The following is a 19,029-nucleotide window of genomic DNA, read 5'->3' on the forward strand; positions in this document are numbered from 1 at the left end:
ATCTCAGAGATTAAGTGAATGCAGCTAGTTAGTTTACAGTCAATTAAGTATTTAAAATTCCATATTCTATTGAATATTGTAGTTATTATTGTCAGCTTTGCCAAGGGACTGCATTTTTCATAGTGTAATACACGCAAGAACAGCTTCTATGACCATGGAAGTGGACCAGTTAGGACATAAATCATAGTAGGCAGATCTTCATCAGACTCCTCCTGAGTGACAACGTAAGGGAAAACCAGTGGTACCTCTGTAGCAGGGCTCTTGGGGTACATCGGTCACTGCTATGCTACAGAAACCACATGTTGGTTTGCTGCTTTCCTGATTCCCACTAGATGCTCCTGCAAGTTTCAGTTTAGAGAGAGGGCTCATAGATTTTTTAAATCTAGATTAAAAGCTCCTAATAGTCTACAGCTGCAGTGGCTGCAGCTCTAATGGCTGTAAGCTTTATAAGCCTATTAAAAAAAATTGAATTACAGCATCTCTACTGTCAGACACAACACCTACCTAAAAAGGCTTCATTTGCATATATCATAATTTTAATTCTTGCTCCATTATGAGCAAAACCGATTCCTAAACAGCTTCCCTCACTGTGCTCATAGCTTTGTCATCTTAACCTCAGCTGCAACACCTCCTTTCTAAAGAGGATATAGCTTTCACACCATTGTTATTGGCAAGATATATATCCAAAGTATTTTTAAAAATCACACCAAAAGTGTTCTCTGCCTCACTCTTTAAATAACTTTGAAGAATGATCAGATAAATTTAATGTCTACCTTCATTTTACATATACAGTCTTTATGTTCCAGTGAAGCATTACTTTTCATAGAATTAGCCTATGAAGCTTTCACCATATGACAAATAGCATGCATAACATAGGACTACCACACTATAGGTCTATGTCATACCTTTCAATGAAAGCTGAAGATAGAAAACATTGGTTACAAAGAAGAACAAATTGCAAGTTAAATATTAGAATATTCCTCATTAATTGTTATAAAGCTCTGAAACATCTTCTTACCAAAAACCCCATGCTTTTTTTTGTTTGTTTGTTTGACTTTTCAGATACGGTAATCCCATCAGAGATGTTGTAGATGTTCCAAGGCACACAAACTAACAGATTTCATTCAACCAGAGTTCTCATGAAGAAGGTGAGTTTTTTCCTGCAAAGCAATCTATTCTCCAGCTATAGACCCACTGCAGCCACTGCAGCTTGCTTTTAAAGACTGTTTAACAGTAAGTAAAATATCACTACCTCCTTATTGCATAAGTCTGGGTGAAACATGAAAACAAGCAAAAAAAAAAAGGTGCATTATTATGCTTTCAGACTACAGTATATTTAATATGGTTTAATTACTGTTTAAGTAGTGTACTTACTGTGATTACAGTGAAGTTCATTGCATATACAAATAAAACACTAATTGTATTTTCTTCAATGAAAAAAAAACAAAACTAAAGTTTTCATCTGTTTTCATTGGCATGTGAGTTATATAATTTTTTCCTTCATCTGAAATATTGGCAGAGCAAGCTGGGTGAGTACTCCTAGGCATTTTATGGTTCCTTGATCCCATACATACCAGCTAGGTGTTTTTCCATGGTCTGAAGTTCTTTTGCTGCTAAGGAGTCCTTTAGGAGTTTCTGCCTTGGGGAACCTCCAGGTCTGACAGTCACGGCATCCAAGGTCCAAACTGTCTGAGACTTACACAGATAAAAAGAAAATGGAATACTTTTAATCTGATCCATATTTATATATGAAAAAATAAAAAAGAGTCGTGTCCCCATCTAGGATCAGGACTCTGGTGCTTATTATGTAGAATATATAAAATTTTGTGCAAAATACTATGAAATATAATTTCTTAACATACATTAAATAAATAGTAGGAATTAGTTAAAAAGCAGCAGTTCTAAAATAACTCAAATACACACCTTCACATAAGCTCTTTCTCTATGCTGAGATATCATAATAGGACAAATTCCTCAATGATTTACATTCTCTGCAGTTCCAATTACTTAGTAAGGGTTGCACTTAGTTTAAATTACCATAACATTTGGCTCAGCATCTCTGCAAAGCTGCACTTCTGGGAATATCATAGAATTTCCTAATCAAAATTTCCAGTTCTCTTTTATCATTGCAAGAAGTATTCCTTTCAGAAATGGCAAATCATCAGACCAACATAGCAGTCTGAAAGGGTTATCAGCGAATAGACCATCACCCCAGTCTCTTCTTTATTGAACACTGTGGTATTCAAAATTATTTGCTTTTTTCTGAACCCACTCGATACAGTTCCAGGAAATTTTTGTAAAATATACTATGAGGTAAACTTGATAAATTTCTATGAGAAATAAAACATATAACCGATTGTGCAAGACTTGCTCATTAAAAAAAAAATGAAAACAACAAACAAAACCATCAATTAAATAATTCTTGACAGCCTATCCGAAATAAATCTTACATTATTACCTCACCAAAACATTTCATCTGTAGTCTAGGAAGTTTATTGGTTTTCTAAAGAAACAAGGCTTATGCAATGGTCTCATTTTCATTCACCTCTTACTATTTTTTAAATCTTTCATTAAATGCCAAGCAAATTTAGAGAGGCCACTGTTTCAAAGACTGAAGTGATTTCAGGGAGAAGAATGATTGGTCAGAGGAGGGAGACCCAAACTGGTGGCCCCATTCACAGAGGGCACACGGGACTCCAGAGTCCGTCAGGCTGGAGCTGTGTCACGGCTGCGGGGCACTGTCCTGAGTGATGGCACTTCCCTGCTCATCCCACAGGGAAAGGTGCAGCACAGTTCAAAGGATGAACACAAATATCATCTCTAGTCACAAAAAAAGCTACTTTAAACAGCGTAGCTGCCTTCCCTTTTAGAAAAGCAGAAGTAAAATGTTATATGGGATATATTTTTTACATCATTCTTAAAGTGTTCCAAATAAACACTGCCTTCAAGGCAAGTGATTATTGTGAACCATGCATCTTTAAAATATGATAACACAGGTTTATATTTTTAAAGCAACAGCTACACTGTAATGCTGTTCATGTGTATGCAAAAAAGACCAGCCAAATTCACCAGCATACAAAATAGTTTGAAGCTGCAGATAACTGTTCTTATTAATTCATAAAATTTTTAGAACAGTAACAATATTTTTTTTACTTGCCAATTTTATAATGCTAATCTTCCCTGGCTAAAATTCCCTGTATTTAATCCCATGCAAATACAAAGGAATAGCTGAACAAAACAGTAAATTACTCAGAAGTGAACTCGCCTTCAAATATTTTTATTTCAGATATATCACTAGACCGGATTCACTTGCTCCCCTAAGAGGTTTTGAGCATTTTTCACTTGGATCCTCACTGTGAATTCTCCATTTGAATAGCACCTGGGATCGTTGAGATCACTACAGAATATTAATCTCTATTAAATTATATTCCTAAATACTTATTTCAAATGGACATTAACTATCCAATATCTATCTCTAAATGGAAGAACATATTATTCTGTGATCAGTTTCTCTGAAATAAATGAAACTAAATAAGAGATAGGAAGAGGGAAAAGCTATGTAAGAGAACTCAAATTTTTCATTTTTCAACCTATTTTTAAATATTCTCTGTCCACAGATTTTTATAATGGATAAAAGACATTTTTATTTGCATTTTATAGGGTATATTTTCATATCTGGGAAAAAAGCACAAGAAAAAAAATCCCAGGGTTATAAGTATTAATCCTTTCTTGAACATACAATTTCATTCATAAATACAATTCTAATGAAATATGGAATAAAAACTAGTCAGTAGTCTGTGGAATACTTGACAACCAAACTGCTCTTCTAATATTCTCACATTGGGCTATTCAAAGTTATGACAGCATATTAGCTTTTAGTAACTCCTTGACCTCCTTAAAACATATTTCCAAAGGTTAGCCTGATGAGGAGATTTCACTCTCCATGTCCTGGAAATGAAATGGAGTTATCTTTCTCTTCTGCTGGTTTTTTGCACATTTCGCCTTTACTGTACTGTACTGTACTGTACTTCTTCCCTTTATGCAGTCATGTAAGAGTCATATAAAACAAAGGTGACTGAGTAAAGGAAGTTCTCTACTGTTATATATTCACACTCCCTTTCAGATACACAGTTCCAACACCCTGTGAAACTGAGATAACTTTGGATGAATTTTATCCCAGATTTTGTGCATTTTCTATTTTATGTAATATCATAAACTTATGACATTTTTTTCAGGCAATAGCTTCACAAAAGATAAAACCAGTATTGTTACAGTATCTATGGAAGATGAAATATTTAATATAAGCTATTTCATTTCGTAACAAATTATGTGCTTATAATAATAGTATCTTCCAATTAAATGGATAATAACAGTATCTTCCAATTAATTCCAATTCTCTCTCGATAGAGAATCAAAATGATTGGGGAGGAAAAAGAGCAAAAGAATTCATTAAAACTGTACTGTAACCATTTTTTGGTCTTTCTCTGAAGCTAAACATTCCACAGCTATAACCAACAACATTTTTGGAGGCAGGCTGAGGTAATTTTTTAATATATTTCTAAATAACACCGAGCATTAAAAAAAAAAAAAAAAATTAACTTTTTGAGACTATGAGTTCATCTAGGTGCATAATGCATAAACACAGACAGAGGTCCTCAGTGTCTCCAGCAAACAATTTATTCAACAATCTTATTCCTAAAAGATAAACACAAGCTGAAAGTAGGGGATGTTATCAAGAAGGCTTTGGAAGCATGTCAATTCAAATGGAAGGATAAATGAATTTTTACAGCTCTAGCAGAATTCCCTGATGCCTCTTCTCTCCACTGGATACATAACAGCAGTTCAGATATGTCACTTAGGAAAGAGATTCATGCTTGGAAACCATTTATTTAAACATTCTTACTGCACTTCACCAAAACTTATCCTTTGTCTCCCAGCCAGAAACTGCAGAGATGAAACACTAATGTCAGTTAACTTAGACTTTAATGATAATCACAGCAGACTGAATGTAATTGAAAAATACAGCATGGATGTATGAAGTACGTGTATAGACTCCTTCCAATTATTTCAGCATCTTCCAAACTACCATTGCCCTTGCTCTTTCATTATGCTTTATAAATATTAGCACAAAATTTATAAATGGCGTATTTGCATTAACAAGATTAATGAGATCAAAGTATGAGGATGTTACTAAAAGACATTCTTGTCTTTCTAAATTGTAGAAACAACCCTGTGTCCTGTTCATCGCCTTCAGACTTTGAAGGTGAGGCAGAGAGCTCTGCACCAGAAATATGTTCAAACAAAGCACTGGCGATACATTTGTCAGCTTGGAAGGTCAGCTGCGTGTCCATTTCCTAAGTGATTTTCTTTATATATCGTCATCATTTCTTCATATACAATACATTCATTATGGTTTTTTTCTTCCTTATATCCTTTAGCCAAATTACTGCTAAAATAAAAAATTACACACAATAAGGCCAGAGATAATCCCTCTAATCACTGATTCCCCGAACTTCTGAAAAATACCATAACTTACAGGGAATGTGGAACAGAAATAAAATTAAGGAGGTCATGAATAAGAGTAAGAAAGTTTTTTCAAGCTCATTCTCTGTGCTTCAACCTGCAGCACAATTCTACAAAGCATGAATCAGTACAGCTTTTGTCCCTAAAAAAACACCAGTGCAGATGTGAATATCTTGATCTCCCTGTTGAGCTGAATTGACTTGAACTATGTAATAACCAGTGAACCCGATGAGTTCTACAGAGGTACAGCTTTTCAGAATAGCTGAGATCAGGAGTTAGGGCTCCAACTTACTTACAATGTCACCTGGAAATCAAGTACTTGTTAGAAAATAAATTACTCTTCCCTACCAGCCATAAAAAGCATTAATAAACTATTCAGCATGTTTTTCTATGCCATTTTAGCCTGTTTCAGAGTAAAATCCAGGTATTTCCATGCATGCCAACATGGATGTGGAAGACTACTGAAACTGAATGACAACAATGAAATGAGAAAAAGGTGAAACCAAATTAGTTAGCTCCTGGCAAGCTGTAAGTATATGAAAAGTGCCTTTATTGTACTTTTGATTCTTACGTGGTTTTTCTAATCCAGTGGAAATTTTATTGGTAGGTTCAGGAGATAAAAGTGTAAGGAATACATCCGGGCTTACCTTTCTGTGTACGATAACAGCTTTTCTTTGCTGAGTAACTTAAATATCTTAAACAGACGCATTTGACAGAGATCCCTCTAAATTAAAAAACAACAACAAAACCCCAAACAAACAAACAAAACAAACAAACAAACAAAAACCTACCCAAAATCCAAAATCCACAGACCAAAACCTCTTTAGTGAACAATTTGTTTACACGTTTCCCTTCCACTCTGGCCAAGCAGGTGGCAAGTACAGATGTTCTGCACGCAGTGGATTTTCTTTTTGTGCAATATTTTGTTTAAGGATTCTTCACTCAACATGTACCTTCTTTAAAGAGGTCACCTAATATTTAATCGTTCAGCTTCCATAATCTGTTCAAGGACATAAGGCAAGCAAACCATCTGATACTGTAAAAATACAAGGCTTCTTGGAGCTCTGTTACACTATCGGCTGCCACCTCTAATCCTCCCTTCCACGTTAGGGCCTGTTCTATTCAAAATGCCATGTAATTGAAATTACAAGCTTTTGGCTTCCAGTGGCAGTCAGCCAGCAGCACATTCTACGCTAAACCTTACACTAAAAAAATGGTAGTTTGAGTTAACTTACACATAGTTTTCCTGTTTACAGGAAAGCGGAAAGCAGGAAATACGTGGACACTTGGGAATCACATTTGTTTCAGTTTTTGAAATGCAACCAGAATAATTTTTTTTCCAAACTGCAGTTCTGTTTTACTTAGTGTTATTTGGACTAATATTTCTGAATTTGTCATGCCCAAGAACACAGAATTTCCGACAGGTTAAAACAAGGCATACATTGATTTCCTTTTATTACATATATTTTTCTAAAGTTCAGAATATTCTTTCAATTTAGAATTATAGTTTAGAGGATTAAATATCTTCCAATAGAATATTTTCTTAACTACTTGTAGGAATTATCACTTATTTCCCAAGAACCTTAATATTATGTTTTTGTAACCATCTGGAATTGTTAACTTACCTAACAGTGGTTAAACTTACACATTGGTGTAGGGTTTTTTACTATCTGTGGAAGAATTGAAGTAATCTAATATTAACTGTTATTATTATTATAGAAAATTTAAATTTTGTATCTAGAATTTGAAATTTCACCTTTAAATGAGGTGACTGAATTTCTACATAATTATAAAATTCAGTTGGATTTGAAAGCTTTTGTTTCAGAACACACTAACTTGGGCATAAATATGTTCATAAATCTCTAATTTGAACATAAATATGTACATAAATATGATATAAATATGACTCTTATAATTCCTACTACTGCAAAGGTGCACTGCTGTTGTTCCTGATGTGGCAGTGCAATCTTAAAATATCTATTTGAATTACTAACCTGCTAAATGCTAAACAGTGACCCTAACTCAGTAAATGATCTATAGATTTAGTTAAATGCAGAAGTTTGGATTATTTCTGTTGATTATAGTCAAAGAAGAAATTGAGTTACTCCATATTATTGTTCTACGGAGGAAATGGGAAAAGCTATGAAAATTTCTAACACAGAGAACTGAAATCATGTAACATTGTAATATTATTGTATTCAACATATATTGACAGCAAGCTGTTTTTCCTCGTGCATGAAGCTTCAAGTCATTTTAAAAACTGAATTAAAGAATTTATGCATTTACCACAGAAAATCCATGTCTGTATTTCTTCTATGAAAGCAAATGAAATGTTCCAAAGCAGTAGGGAATACAGGAATAAAAAATATTTAAAACAAAACACTTCTATAAAACACTTTATTACAGTATTTTCCCACAGTAATAAAGAGCAAAAACCCAAGGCACATTCATGCAGAAATGCTTTTTGCAGTTGGACAACTTTTTTCTTCCAGTTTCTGCTGCATTTGGATTGGTTTGCCTTACACGGGTAATTTACAAAGAAAAAGATACGATTTTATGTGCATGTGCAAGGCAAGATTCACATAAAAAAAACCCTCAAACTAAGCATAAGTCCTGTTAGATCCAGGTGGTAAAAGAAATAAGTCAGAGAGAAGGCAAAGGCTACTCAATGTGATCTGCCAGTGCATGTGCCCTGTTTCTATCTGGTAGTCACTGTAAAGCCAGCAGCTTCCTCTGCTTTTCCATTTCTGCTAGAATTCCAGGCCACTTATATTTTTCCTAGTATCACTTCTGTATTTTCTTAGAGTCTTATTTTACTTTATGTTTTTGGAAATGTTCTAAACATTTGGCTAGCAAACTCTGTGTTCAACACAGTGAAAAAATCTCAAGAAAAAGATTTTGCATTTTGCCTGGCACTTTTCATTATACAAAATATTTGCCAGGCAGTAAACTAGGATCTCTAATGATGCTTTGAATGCTTGCTTCCACTTGGAATTCTTACAAACACTTGGGGAAAAGTGCTGATTCCTGTAAATGCTTCAACCAGCTTTTTGCCAGCTTCACTCATTTATTCACCCAGAATGCCTTTGGGGTTGTGCAGCACTGAAAATCTAAGGTCTCAATTTCTCAAACATTACCTCTTTTTATGAAAAATACAGCAGAGCAAAAGATTCTATTTTAAAATTAAATTCTATTTTAAAAAGTATAAAGAAAAAAGTCTAACTACAAAAAACAGGTTTTCATAAATAGAACAGTAAACATACACAAAGCCTCAAGAGAATCTTAATATAACCGTAGTGTAAATTACATGAACCATGTTATGGACATAGATGTTGCCTATCTCCTTTGAGTACTATTATCCAGATTATTTTAGTATCCACATTAAAGATCCACATGTGGATTCATACATGGGACATGAAAAAAATAACTCAAAGTTTTTTTCTGAAAATCCTTATGAATAATTCTTGCCATTTTGTCCTACAATTTTTCTCAAAACACTTATCTTCTGAAGGCCAAGGCACCTTTGAGGAAAAATTGTCAAATATACATTAGCAGACAAAAAATTATATAATCATCCAACTAGCAACAAACACAAATTACCCTATTGAAATGCAGTACCAATATTAAAACATTGCACATCTTGAACCATGTCAGGAACATAATATGCACATTTGAGTGAATACCATGAATCGATTCATCAAATTTATGAGAAATGTCTGATCAACATCTTAGTCCATTTTCCCCTCATCTTGTATCTCATAAAATATCTAAAAATCATTAAAGTAGTGAGAATACATTTTGGTATCAATTCTGCAGTAATTTTAACGGCATATTTCTTACTGCTTTGAAGGATTGTGGAAATACATTGCAAGATTGCAACTATCTACACAGCCTTCCTATGAGGCATCTCAGTTTTATCTCTGTATTTTGTATGTCAAGATTGTCAAAGTATAAGTCTCACTGAAAATTATTAGGGGAGCATGGAACAGATCTCTCCTTCACAGACCTGAAAGGCAGGGAGAACAGCTGGATCAGTTGTTTCTTTTCAAGGAGATAGTTAGAATGTGTTGGATAGTTGAATTTTATTTTTAATATTAAGCCATTATAAAGAGACAAAAGCACACAATCAGCTAGCTACACATTATTTAAGCAAGAACAGTAAGACACAATACACAAACAAACAAACAAAACAACAAAAAAAACCCCACCCAACCAAAAGCATATGAACTAACAGTAACTGGCTCCCTAGAAACTTAGGCAAAGTAGTTTTTCAAGAGCTTGGGTATGTGAAATGATCTGCCTTTGCCCTGAGGAGAGGATGGATGGGTAGAGCAAGAGCACCAGCTGCTCTCGTCTTTGCAGCACTGGTAACTACAGCATCAGGCAGCATAGCTTTCAGGGATTCAGCCCAGGCAACCTTACTGCCTCTGGCAGTTCCATCCTCCAGGCAACCTTAAATAAGCCTGAAACTAACAGAGCATGAAATGAACACTGGTACATATTCTTTGTTTGCTCCTATGCCTGCACACATAGAGCATACATGTAAAAGTGCCCAGCTGAAGGCTGTATCTTTCTGTAACAAGATTTTGCTAATAAGCATAATGAACTTTTCTTTGTATTTTTTTTTTGTCCATGTAATGCAATTAATTTGTTTCCCTCTCCAAGTTACATCTGCAAAATTACGAAATCAAACTTTGTAGCTATGAGTCCAAATCAATAAGAAAATATGAGTTCAGAAACTGTTGCAAAATTTATTTTATCCCTCTGTTGGCTGGTGGGAAGCAGAAAGGAGGTTTGAAAAAGAAGCTGCAAGCAATGCCGGCTGAAGTTCTGTTCGTTACTCTTTTTGCCCAGTATCAGCCAATGCTTTGTGAAGGTTCTTGCACTCCAGGTTCTCAAAGAGCTTTAGGAATTTTTCTGGAACTCCATATCCCTCAACTGCTTTGATAAATAATCTGGTTGTAAATACTTTATGTTCAATCCTATCTAGCTTTATTCAGCTCCCTGAAAGACTGCAAGACCAATCTGCATTGCCATTTTTCTTCTTTCTTTACATTGCCCTTTTATCCTTAGCTAACAAATACTGAGCCCTTCTTTCACTTCCTTTATCAACTCTAAAGTGGGCTATAAACCAGTGTTGTTGAACAGACTGAACAGGAATTAATGTGTCCTCTTATACTTGTTTAAAATTTTGCAGAATTATATTCAAACTCCTGGTGCAAAATTATGATTATATAAGATTATTTAATTCTTTAAAAATTATTTTACTGCTGGTTATATTTTTCACAAACTGCATATCAGCAAAGATTTTCTTAAGCTTCAAAATAAAAGAACTGATGGAAATATTACCTTCTTTTAGAATATATATATAAACTAGCCATACATTTTAACTAAACTGCTCTTACTAGTTTTCAAGCAAATGGTAACAGAAATCTAAACTACAGTTGAATATTACAATTTCATATTTCAGAATGAAATTTAGAGTTTGAATTATTTTGTTCTGTTTAATTTGTAAAACTGAATATTATCTGGTAAAATTAATATCTGACTAGCATTTAAAAGCATACAGAATGTATATAAAATTACTGCACTTTCAATGGGAAAGCCCAACAACATGTGGTTTTGTAGATTATAACAATGTATTTCAAAATACTACCTTTCCTAGAATGAAAAAATTAAAACAGAGAACTGAAAATTCAGAAGGGTTACATAAAATCAGTTTTCCTCTCTCTAGGATGATGGTGCTGGCAAACAGAACTGTTATTTCTATGTACAATCTATTTTTTATGAAACTAATTTTAAACCTTACAAGATTACCCATAAGGGAAGGTACTTACAGATGCTGCCACTTGAGAAGCACTCTGAAACTCATTAATATCTTCTGTGAGTGTTTCAACCCCAGGTACTTGAGCTGTGCCGAAGAGGTACAAGAGAAATGTAAATCACTCTAATCAAGTAAGCATTAGTCACTTTGAAAATTTAATGTCTAAAAATTTACTGATGAGAAGGTAAATGTGGCTACTGTAAATGTACTACTTCTCAATTACACCTCAATGGATTACAATTTATGTCTGATTTCAATTTAGAACCTTAATGCAACACGCAACAGTGTCTCTAACAGGACTAGAGTGACAAGCAAGCTTCCTTCAGCTGCCAAGGTATTGTCTAGGTTCTTTATTACCTTTATTATTTAAACTAAATACTGTTCACCCTTTACACAACTGAGTAGTGGAACTCCAGCTTTAATAAAATGAATAAAAATATATTCAATTAATTCAGTTAAAATTCCTGAAGCTAAAGGACTTGGTCAATTTAGACAGCATTTAGAAGCCTTGCAAGTATAATTTTTGCCCATACTGCCACAGTTGTAAAATGACAGAATTTTGTGAGGAGTCTAAAATGTCTCTTTGATGCATGTCTAATGACTTAAAACAGATTTTATGTGCCCATGTAAGAGAAAGAAATTACCAAATAACATTCTATGCAGTTTCACTCTTTGCTCAGGCACTTAGATGCGGCATCAGCAGCCTAAAAACACAAGATGTTCTGATCTTCCCTATGCTCTGCTGTTACTCAGACACTTAGTAGGGAGGTCCTTATGTTTCCAGAACCCAATTTGTTAAAAACCTCAGACTATACTTACTGTGAAAGCAGAACTTACTGTGAAGTGTGGCAACTGTGGTTATCAATTCATTGCAAACACATATTGATGTGGAGGGCAAAGAGATAATGCAACATTGTGGTCAGGGAATTGTGTAGGAATTGAGAGATGATGCCACACTTTCACTATTGCCTTATCTAGTTCTCAATTCTAATTCCCACATATTTGCATCCTTAATTTTTTAGCCTGGTCATGCAGTTCCATCCAGAACAACACTATATATGTTTCATATGTTTATGTTCTTATTGAACGTCCCCAATTCCAAACTTTTCCTTTACATCCTAATGTCTCTTTTGAACTTTCTACTATAATGACACTTAAGGGGGGGGGGAGAACCCCAAACAAATACAAACAAACAAACCAGAACCCAAACACCCAGCTATGTAGAAACTATATATTTTAGTTTTTTCTCATTTCTACTAGCTAACTGCAAATAATAAAAACCAGTGACTCCTGTTTGATAGGGAATAAACCACTGATGTGAACTTTGCTCTAGCAAAAATAATTTAGCAAAGTATTATATATCACAATATAATCTGTACAGCTGTAGATGTAATAGCACATTAAAATAGGAAACAACACATTTACACAGCGGCATAGTATCACAGAACCTATCATTTTTGGTCCAATATTATTCCAGGTAGAGTCACAAAAGAAACAAATCTTTTCCCACACCTCAGAAATATGGAGAGTTGCACAATACGCTGCAAAGAAACTCACATAATAAACAGCTTTTCTCAGATAATTTGAGGAGTGGCTTAGAAGCCTTATGTTTTTCATTTATCCTATATTAAGAGATTATTCCCAAATAAGTTACTGCATTTTAAACTTCTACAAGAATGCATAGACTGCAAAAGCTTTATTTGCAATAATGTCTTCTTTTCCTGCCTTATATCAACAGGTAAGGTACATTTCAGCAGAAGAGAATTAAATTAGTGAAATAAAGTTGCATGGTACTTAAAGGAAATTGGTAATGAACAATTACCAATAAAGAGTAAATGAACAATTATCCTTTAGAGATACTATTTCTGCATATCTAAAACTACCCCTAAAATACAGAAGAAGATTGCTTCTACAATCCCATTAACCTGAAAAACACATCGGGGGCTGACGGATGTAGATTTTTCTGGATCTGTCCTGTTGTAGCATGTACCTTTTGAGACCTCAGCCATTGTCCCCATCTACCTCTACTGAACAAGAGCAAGGCTCAATGGAGAACTGACCAAAGAGACAAACCAGACAAGCTTGGCATCTACAGGGAAGTTTGCTGTGCATTCATCTATGCTGCTGCTTCTAATCAAAATCAAGAACCTATTAAATTCTTCCCTTAGTTCTTTCCTCTGAAGTGGTCTGATGGAAAAGGGAAACATTGTTGAGAGGTATAGTTTAGGACAGTGAAAAGAAACTGCAGCTTTAAAGCGTCTTGTGTTGTCTTCAATCTTGAGACCTGATTCCTACCTCTAATTTTTACTACTTAGATCAAAAACAAGTCTGTCCAATTCAGCAGGATTATACTAGAGGGAAATCAGTATAGTAGTTAATTAGAACCAGGTCCAGATTGCCATTGGAGTCAGTATAGCGTCTGATGCTGTACGTGATCTTTTCACATAAGCTACTGCATTGACTTTAGCAGGTGGGATTGCTTAAAATGAGGCTTATTTATAAGGACTGTTAGATCAGATGTTCTGCCAATTACTTCTGACTTCAGTTCATCTGAAATTCACGGGAGAGATGTTCCAAATCTAACAACAGAAACAGATCATTATCTAAAGAAAGCTACTCTCAACTTTGTTGTGCATCAGCACCTTGCTTGCTTATCCTTGAATGAATGGTTTGCATCAGCACTTCCCAATGCACAGTTTTCCCTCATTAAGGTCACTGGTACTGATAAGTAACAGCAGCACATAAATTCAAATAAACCTGGTAAATGAAGTCTGCTAGTCACTATAATGATGTAATACAACCATAAGAAGACACAACTAAAAATTCAGTGCAACAATGCCTTGGCTACTTAGGGTTTTTTAACAATATGAGTTTTTTTATCATCCTCTCATACATAATACTTATTGGAAATAAGTATCAGAGGCAAAGAGAGCAAATACTGTGCTGCATTTACAGGAAAGATTGATAGAATGGGCAGTTGTCTGAGTTTTGTGTCTGTTTATAGTCTGTACCTACTTGTGAAATCCAGCTGGTTTTTTTTTCTTCAAATCAAAGTGTAGCCCTAGCCAACATTTTAGGGAAAAAAAACCCTGACCATATGTTTTGAAACACTGAACATTTCTGAGGGCACCCTTTGACAGAAATCTGGCATTACCTTAACTATTGACCTCAGTCTTTTTGCCCAAGAGGCCTTGTTATTTTCTAGCTACATGACTAACAGATCCATGTATATTCATAGACATGAGATAGATGTTTTTATAAACATGAATGTTATTGCTCCTCCTACCCATCTAAGTTTTACTCCCTGGATTTTATTGAACGTGGTCTTTTTTAAAGAGTCTTCCATCTTCTCTGTAGCCATATGTGACTACAGAGCATTCCGAAGCACATGAAGTGGCTGAAGGTAGAACAGCTATAGCACTTCTGTGCTCCATAACCTGTGACCATGTGACAACCAGCTCCAATATTACAAAGCATCTGGTACTCCAGTACTTTCTGATAGTTTCACCTTCTTTAATCCTGGTGTCTCTGCCACTTCGCAAAACCTAACTACTTAACTGAAGCCTGCAATTTCAGAAGACAGCATAGCAAAGTGGGCACATTTTCACTTCAAGAACAAAGGCACACAGGAAGCAAAATTGAAGGATGAGATCTGTTAATAAATTATTTTGTGAACTGTAGAACTTTTCCCCATCTATTACCCATCTATTAGCTTTTGCTGCAATAATCTCATGTATGCATATTCCCTTACCTATCTCAAGCAAGTCACCACCACCTCCCTTTCTGGGAATCAGTCTCACAACAACAGAATTTTGCCTTCCTTTCACAGGGCTTGTTTGAAGTCACCAGTCTGAGCAGCTCTTGCTGACAATCTTCATGAAAATTGTAAGGACATCCTGTTTAAGAGATTCTGAGTGTCCTATTACCTTGTTCAATTATGTGATCAATGACAGATAAAAGGAAAAGCCTATGTCTTGACTGCATGAACCCACACATTCTCACAAAACCAGTTTGAAAATTTTATCTTTAAAGATATATTAGTTACTAATGGTTGGTTTACAAATGAGGCAAGAGAAATGAGTGAAAGCTCAGGTTGCTGTGATACCCAATAGCACATACAATAGCATCAGATAACAGACAGAGAGTAGGATATTTTTTAAAAAGATACATTCTGGTAGGGGCTTTTTTGTGTTAATTGATCATCATAGCTAACTTATCAATGGCTGCTGAAGACTACACTGCAAATCAAAACATACAATTTGTAGATTTGGCTGGCTCCGCCCAACAATAAGGGAATAGACTGAAAGATTTATCTTTGCAGATTCTCTGTCAAAACCTCTGTTTCTTTCTCTCTGCATTACAGTGGCAGCTAAGATAAAGTTAACCTTCATCAGCTTTATCTTTCATAGGAAAGCTGGGCATTCTCTAGAAAGATATCCCTTATGAAGTGCCTTGTTCAATATTTCAGGTGTTACTTGTTTCAAAAACCTTAGAAGAAATTGAAATAAGTCTGAGTGTCTGCAGATTAACCCAACATATGAACATGTCAGTATGAGGAGAAAAAGTGTTTTTCAGAGTCATTTTATAAAATCTTTATTTCTACTGTAAATCACTTGAATCATCTAGATGCATGTGTAGTAATTAATTAAATATTTCAAAGGCCATTCTTTGGCATAAAAGCAGCAATGAACAGCCCATGTCTACGCTATTAAGCTGTTTTAAGTGTTAGTGTGCTAACATAAAATCTGTCTACTAAGAACAAATTCTGGCCCAATGCACCTCTTAAATATGCCTAGGAATTATCCTGGAGTGTTAATTTGCCATGACAAAAAATATGTTAGCGGGTCTTTGAACAGTAAATGATTGAGTTCAAATGCCCAGGAACACTTTCTTGGAAGTGTTTCATCTTTTACAGACATAACCCCTACTCTCAAATTCAAGATGTTTATGTTTGGGGTTTTTTTATGAGCAGCAAATATTTATATAACTTACCATCAGAGTCTGACACTGCTGGCTCAGATGTCTGAGATACCATGGAGACATCTTCTGGCCTTTCTGCCAAATTATCCCCTTGCAATCTAAATTGTGGAAAAACGCAGTGAAAACATTTGCAATCATATTTCATGGATAAGACACAGAAGAACGTTATCCCTGGCTACATACCCTGCTCACAACATTGCCCTAATTAGAAGAGCAGCTTTGCTGAAAAGCCACTGATTCAATCATAACCTGAACTGTCTAGTAACCAAAACTAACACCCAAAGAACAGCCAACTGAATCCTAGCTTATGCATTTTTGTAAGTCTTGTTTTACAAAAGCAGGGGTTTGGTGTGCACGTGAAACTGCAAGCTTCCTTCCCTACCTTCAAAAATACTCTAATTGAATAGGACTGTACTGGATGTCCATGCCAATGTGTTGGCAGTGTGGTGGCCTTGGTGGGGAGAGGCTGGAGCTGCCCTGAGTCAGTCACAGGTGATTCCATCTGGCTCCAGAAAGAACCACAGCAGGGCATGGCTGAGCTCTTCAGCCAAAATGGTGGTACCTTGGACAAAACACATTTAAGGAAGAGCCAGCCACAATACCACACAGGCAGAAGAGCAGGGAACAGGAAGACTGGGAAACAGCAGAGGACACACCAAAGTCAAAGGAGACGGTGCTCCATACTCTGGGTAGATACTCCCCTATAGACCATGTTGAAATGCCAGAGACAATATTCCATGCAGCCCCTGGAACAACACCAGGCAGGTGAGTATGTCCAGGATGAACTGTAGCTGATGGAGATCCCACAATGGAGCAGGTGAAAACTGTGGTAAGGAAGGAAGGGCAGAGAGAACCTGTAATGGACTGACCACATACTCCCATTCCTTGTCTCTCCTGCACCCTTCAGTGGGTGGGGACAGGAGTCTGAAGTGAAGGAATGAAGTGGCGTCCAGGAAAGGGAGGAGGAAAAGTGTGGGTTTAATGTCTGTCTTTTAGTTTCTCATCACCTAAACCTATTTTAATTGGCAATAAATTGAACTGATTTTCCCCAAGTCAAGTCTGCTTCGCCCATTACAGTAACTGGTAAACCATTTCCCTGTCTTCATCTTAACCCATAAGCTTTTACTTCCTATTTTCTCCCGTCATCCTACTGGCTGAGTAGGGAAATGGCCCTTAGCCAAAGTTAACCCACCACAGGGAACTATATGCAAGAATATTTCCTCCTCCTTTGTTACTTGTTAAAAGGAAAATACAGTAATTATGGCAGACTTTGTCTTCAGGCTTTCCCGCTGCACCCGCTGACTGCAACGCCCTGACAGCAATTTATACAAATAATGCTTGTATCTGTTTTATCAAATGAGCATCCCAGCAGTCCCACCATCCTTCTTCAGGCTCTTATGAATCCTGAGTACAAACTCTGCTCTTAAGAAGTGCTTTGTAGCTCTAAATACAATATAAATGCCATTTACATAAAGGTTATCTTACCTTGGATTTATTCAGACATGAAAAGAATAAGAAAAATGCAATTCAATTTTGCAAAGCCCAGGAATCATAAAAATGCATTGAAGTAAAACCTTGGGGAAAGAAATAACTTATCTCTTGGAAGAAAAAAAAAGTTCTTTTCACTCTGTTTTCTTACCCTCTGTAGCTGTTTCATACTAGCATGAAATTAACCTTTGAAACCAAGAACTCCCTTATCTGCCTTATCAAAATTTCACATTTTATGATTCTCACAGTTATCTAATATATATGAATCTTAACTCATCTGTTTGTACTCCTCAAAATCATTTCCCCAACAACCTCCTCCCCCAATTACTTTATCTCCTTTTATTGCCCCTAGAATGATTTATTTAGGATGGAAAGCTCAGTGTAAATTCATAATATTTCTTATCTAAGGTGGCAGAACCATAGAACATGAAACTCAAGACAATAAATGTAAAACTTAGAAGCTGTAAACCTAATTTTGAGAATTATTTCTATGAAGCCTTTATAGCTCTGTACCTGACTTCTAATGCTCTAGTTGATAATTCTTTAAAAGCCTAGCTTGTCACACAGAAGCAAGTAACTTTGTGTCCTAAAGATATTCAAACTGGGAGAAAACAAATTGCAAATGAAATAACTATGCAAAAAATGAAGATCTCAAAAATCAAATAAATTTCCACTGTAATGCAATTCACCCATCCTCCTCCATTACATACATATATGAACATTTACAGCAAGCACATATTCAGTCTTAGAAAGATATACATTAGATTGCAGGAACCAGAAGTGGGATAGTCTTCTCTCCAGCCATTTTGGTAGTTCCTTTATATTTAACTAAAAGGATAATTACTCCAGCCTTGTCTGCTTATACTACAGTCCTATAAAAACTATCTCTAGAATTAGGAGCTGCTTCTTTTATCCCATCAGAATTTTCAAGATTTTATAACATCTTCCCATTCTGAGCTTCAACAAATCCAAACCAGACACAAATAACTGAAATTATTCTCATCTTATTCTAGAATTTAGATATATTTAAGTGGTCCATTGCCTCATGAAGAACACACACACACACAGGCACACATACACAAAATCTTTTCAATGCATCTAATCAGAAAATCCATTTCATATGATTTTACTTTGTGGGAAGAAATGGCTGGGGGATTGGGTGGATAGGTGAATAGGATGTTTGACATATCTGTACCTTATTTTCACATCCAATT

At 35.5% G+C, this 19,029-nt stretch overlaps 1 protein-coding gene across 5 annotated transcripts in view; it reads right to left on the bottom strand.

The window, feature by feature from the left end:
• C1H8orf34 (chromosome 1 C8orf34 homolog) overlaps positions 1-19,029 on the bottom strand; it is a 154,905-nt gene that overhangs the window by 19,313 nt on the left and 116,563 nt on the right. For all 5 annotated transcript variants that reach the window (XM_040079380.2, XM_040079364.2, XM_040079354.2 and 2 more), the window contains 3 exons: positions 16,340-16,425; positions 11,361-11,434; positions 1,575-1,695 (listed from right to left, as the gene is read on the bottom strand). In XM_040079380.2, the coding sequence (XP_039935314.1) occupies positions 1,575-1,695; positions 11,361-11,434; positions 16,340-16,425 (281 nt within the window). The remainder of the gene's footprint in view (positions 1-1,574; positions 1,696-11,360; positions 11,435-16,339; positions 16,426-19,029) is intronic.

Source organism: Hirundo rustica, chromosome 1 (genome assembly GCF_015227805.2).
Source record: "Hirundo rustica isolate bHirRus1 chromosome 1, bHirRus1.pri.v3, whole genome shotgun sequence".
NCBI lineage: Eukaryota > Metazoa > Chordata > Aves > Passeriformes > Hirundinidae > Hirundo > Hirundo rustica.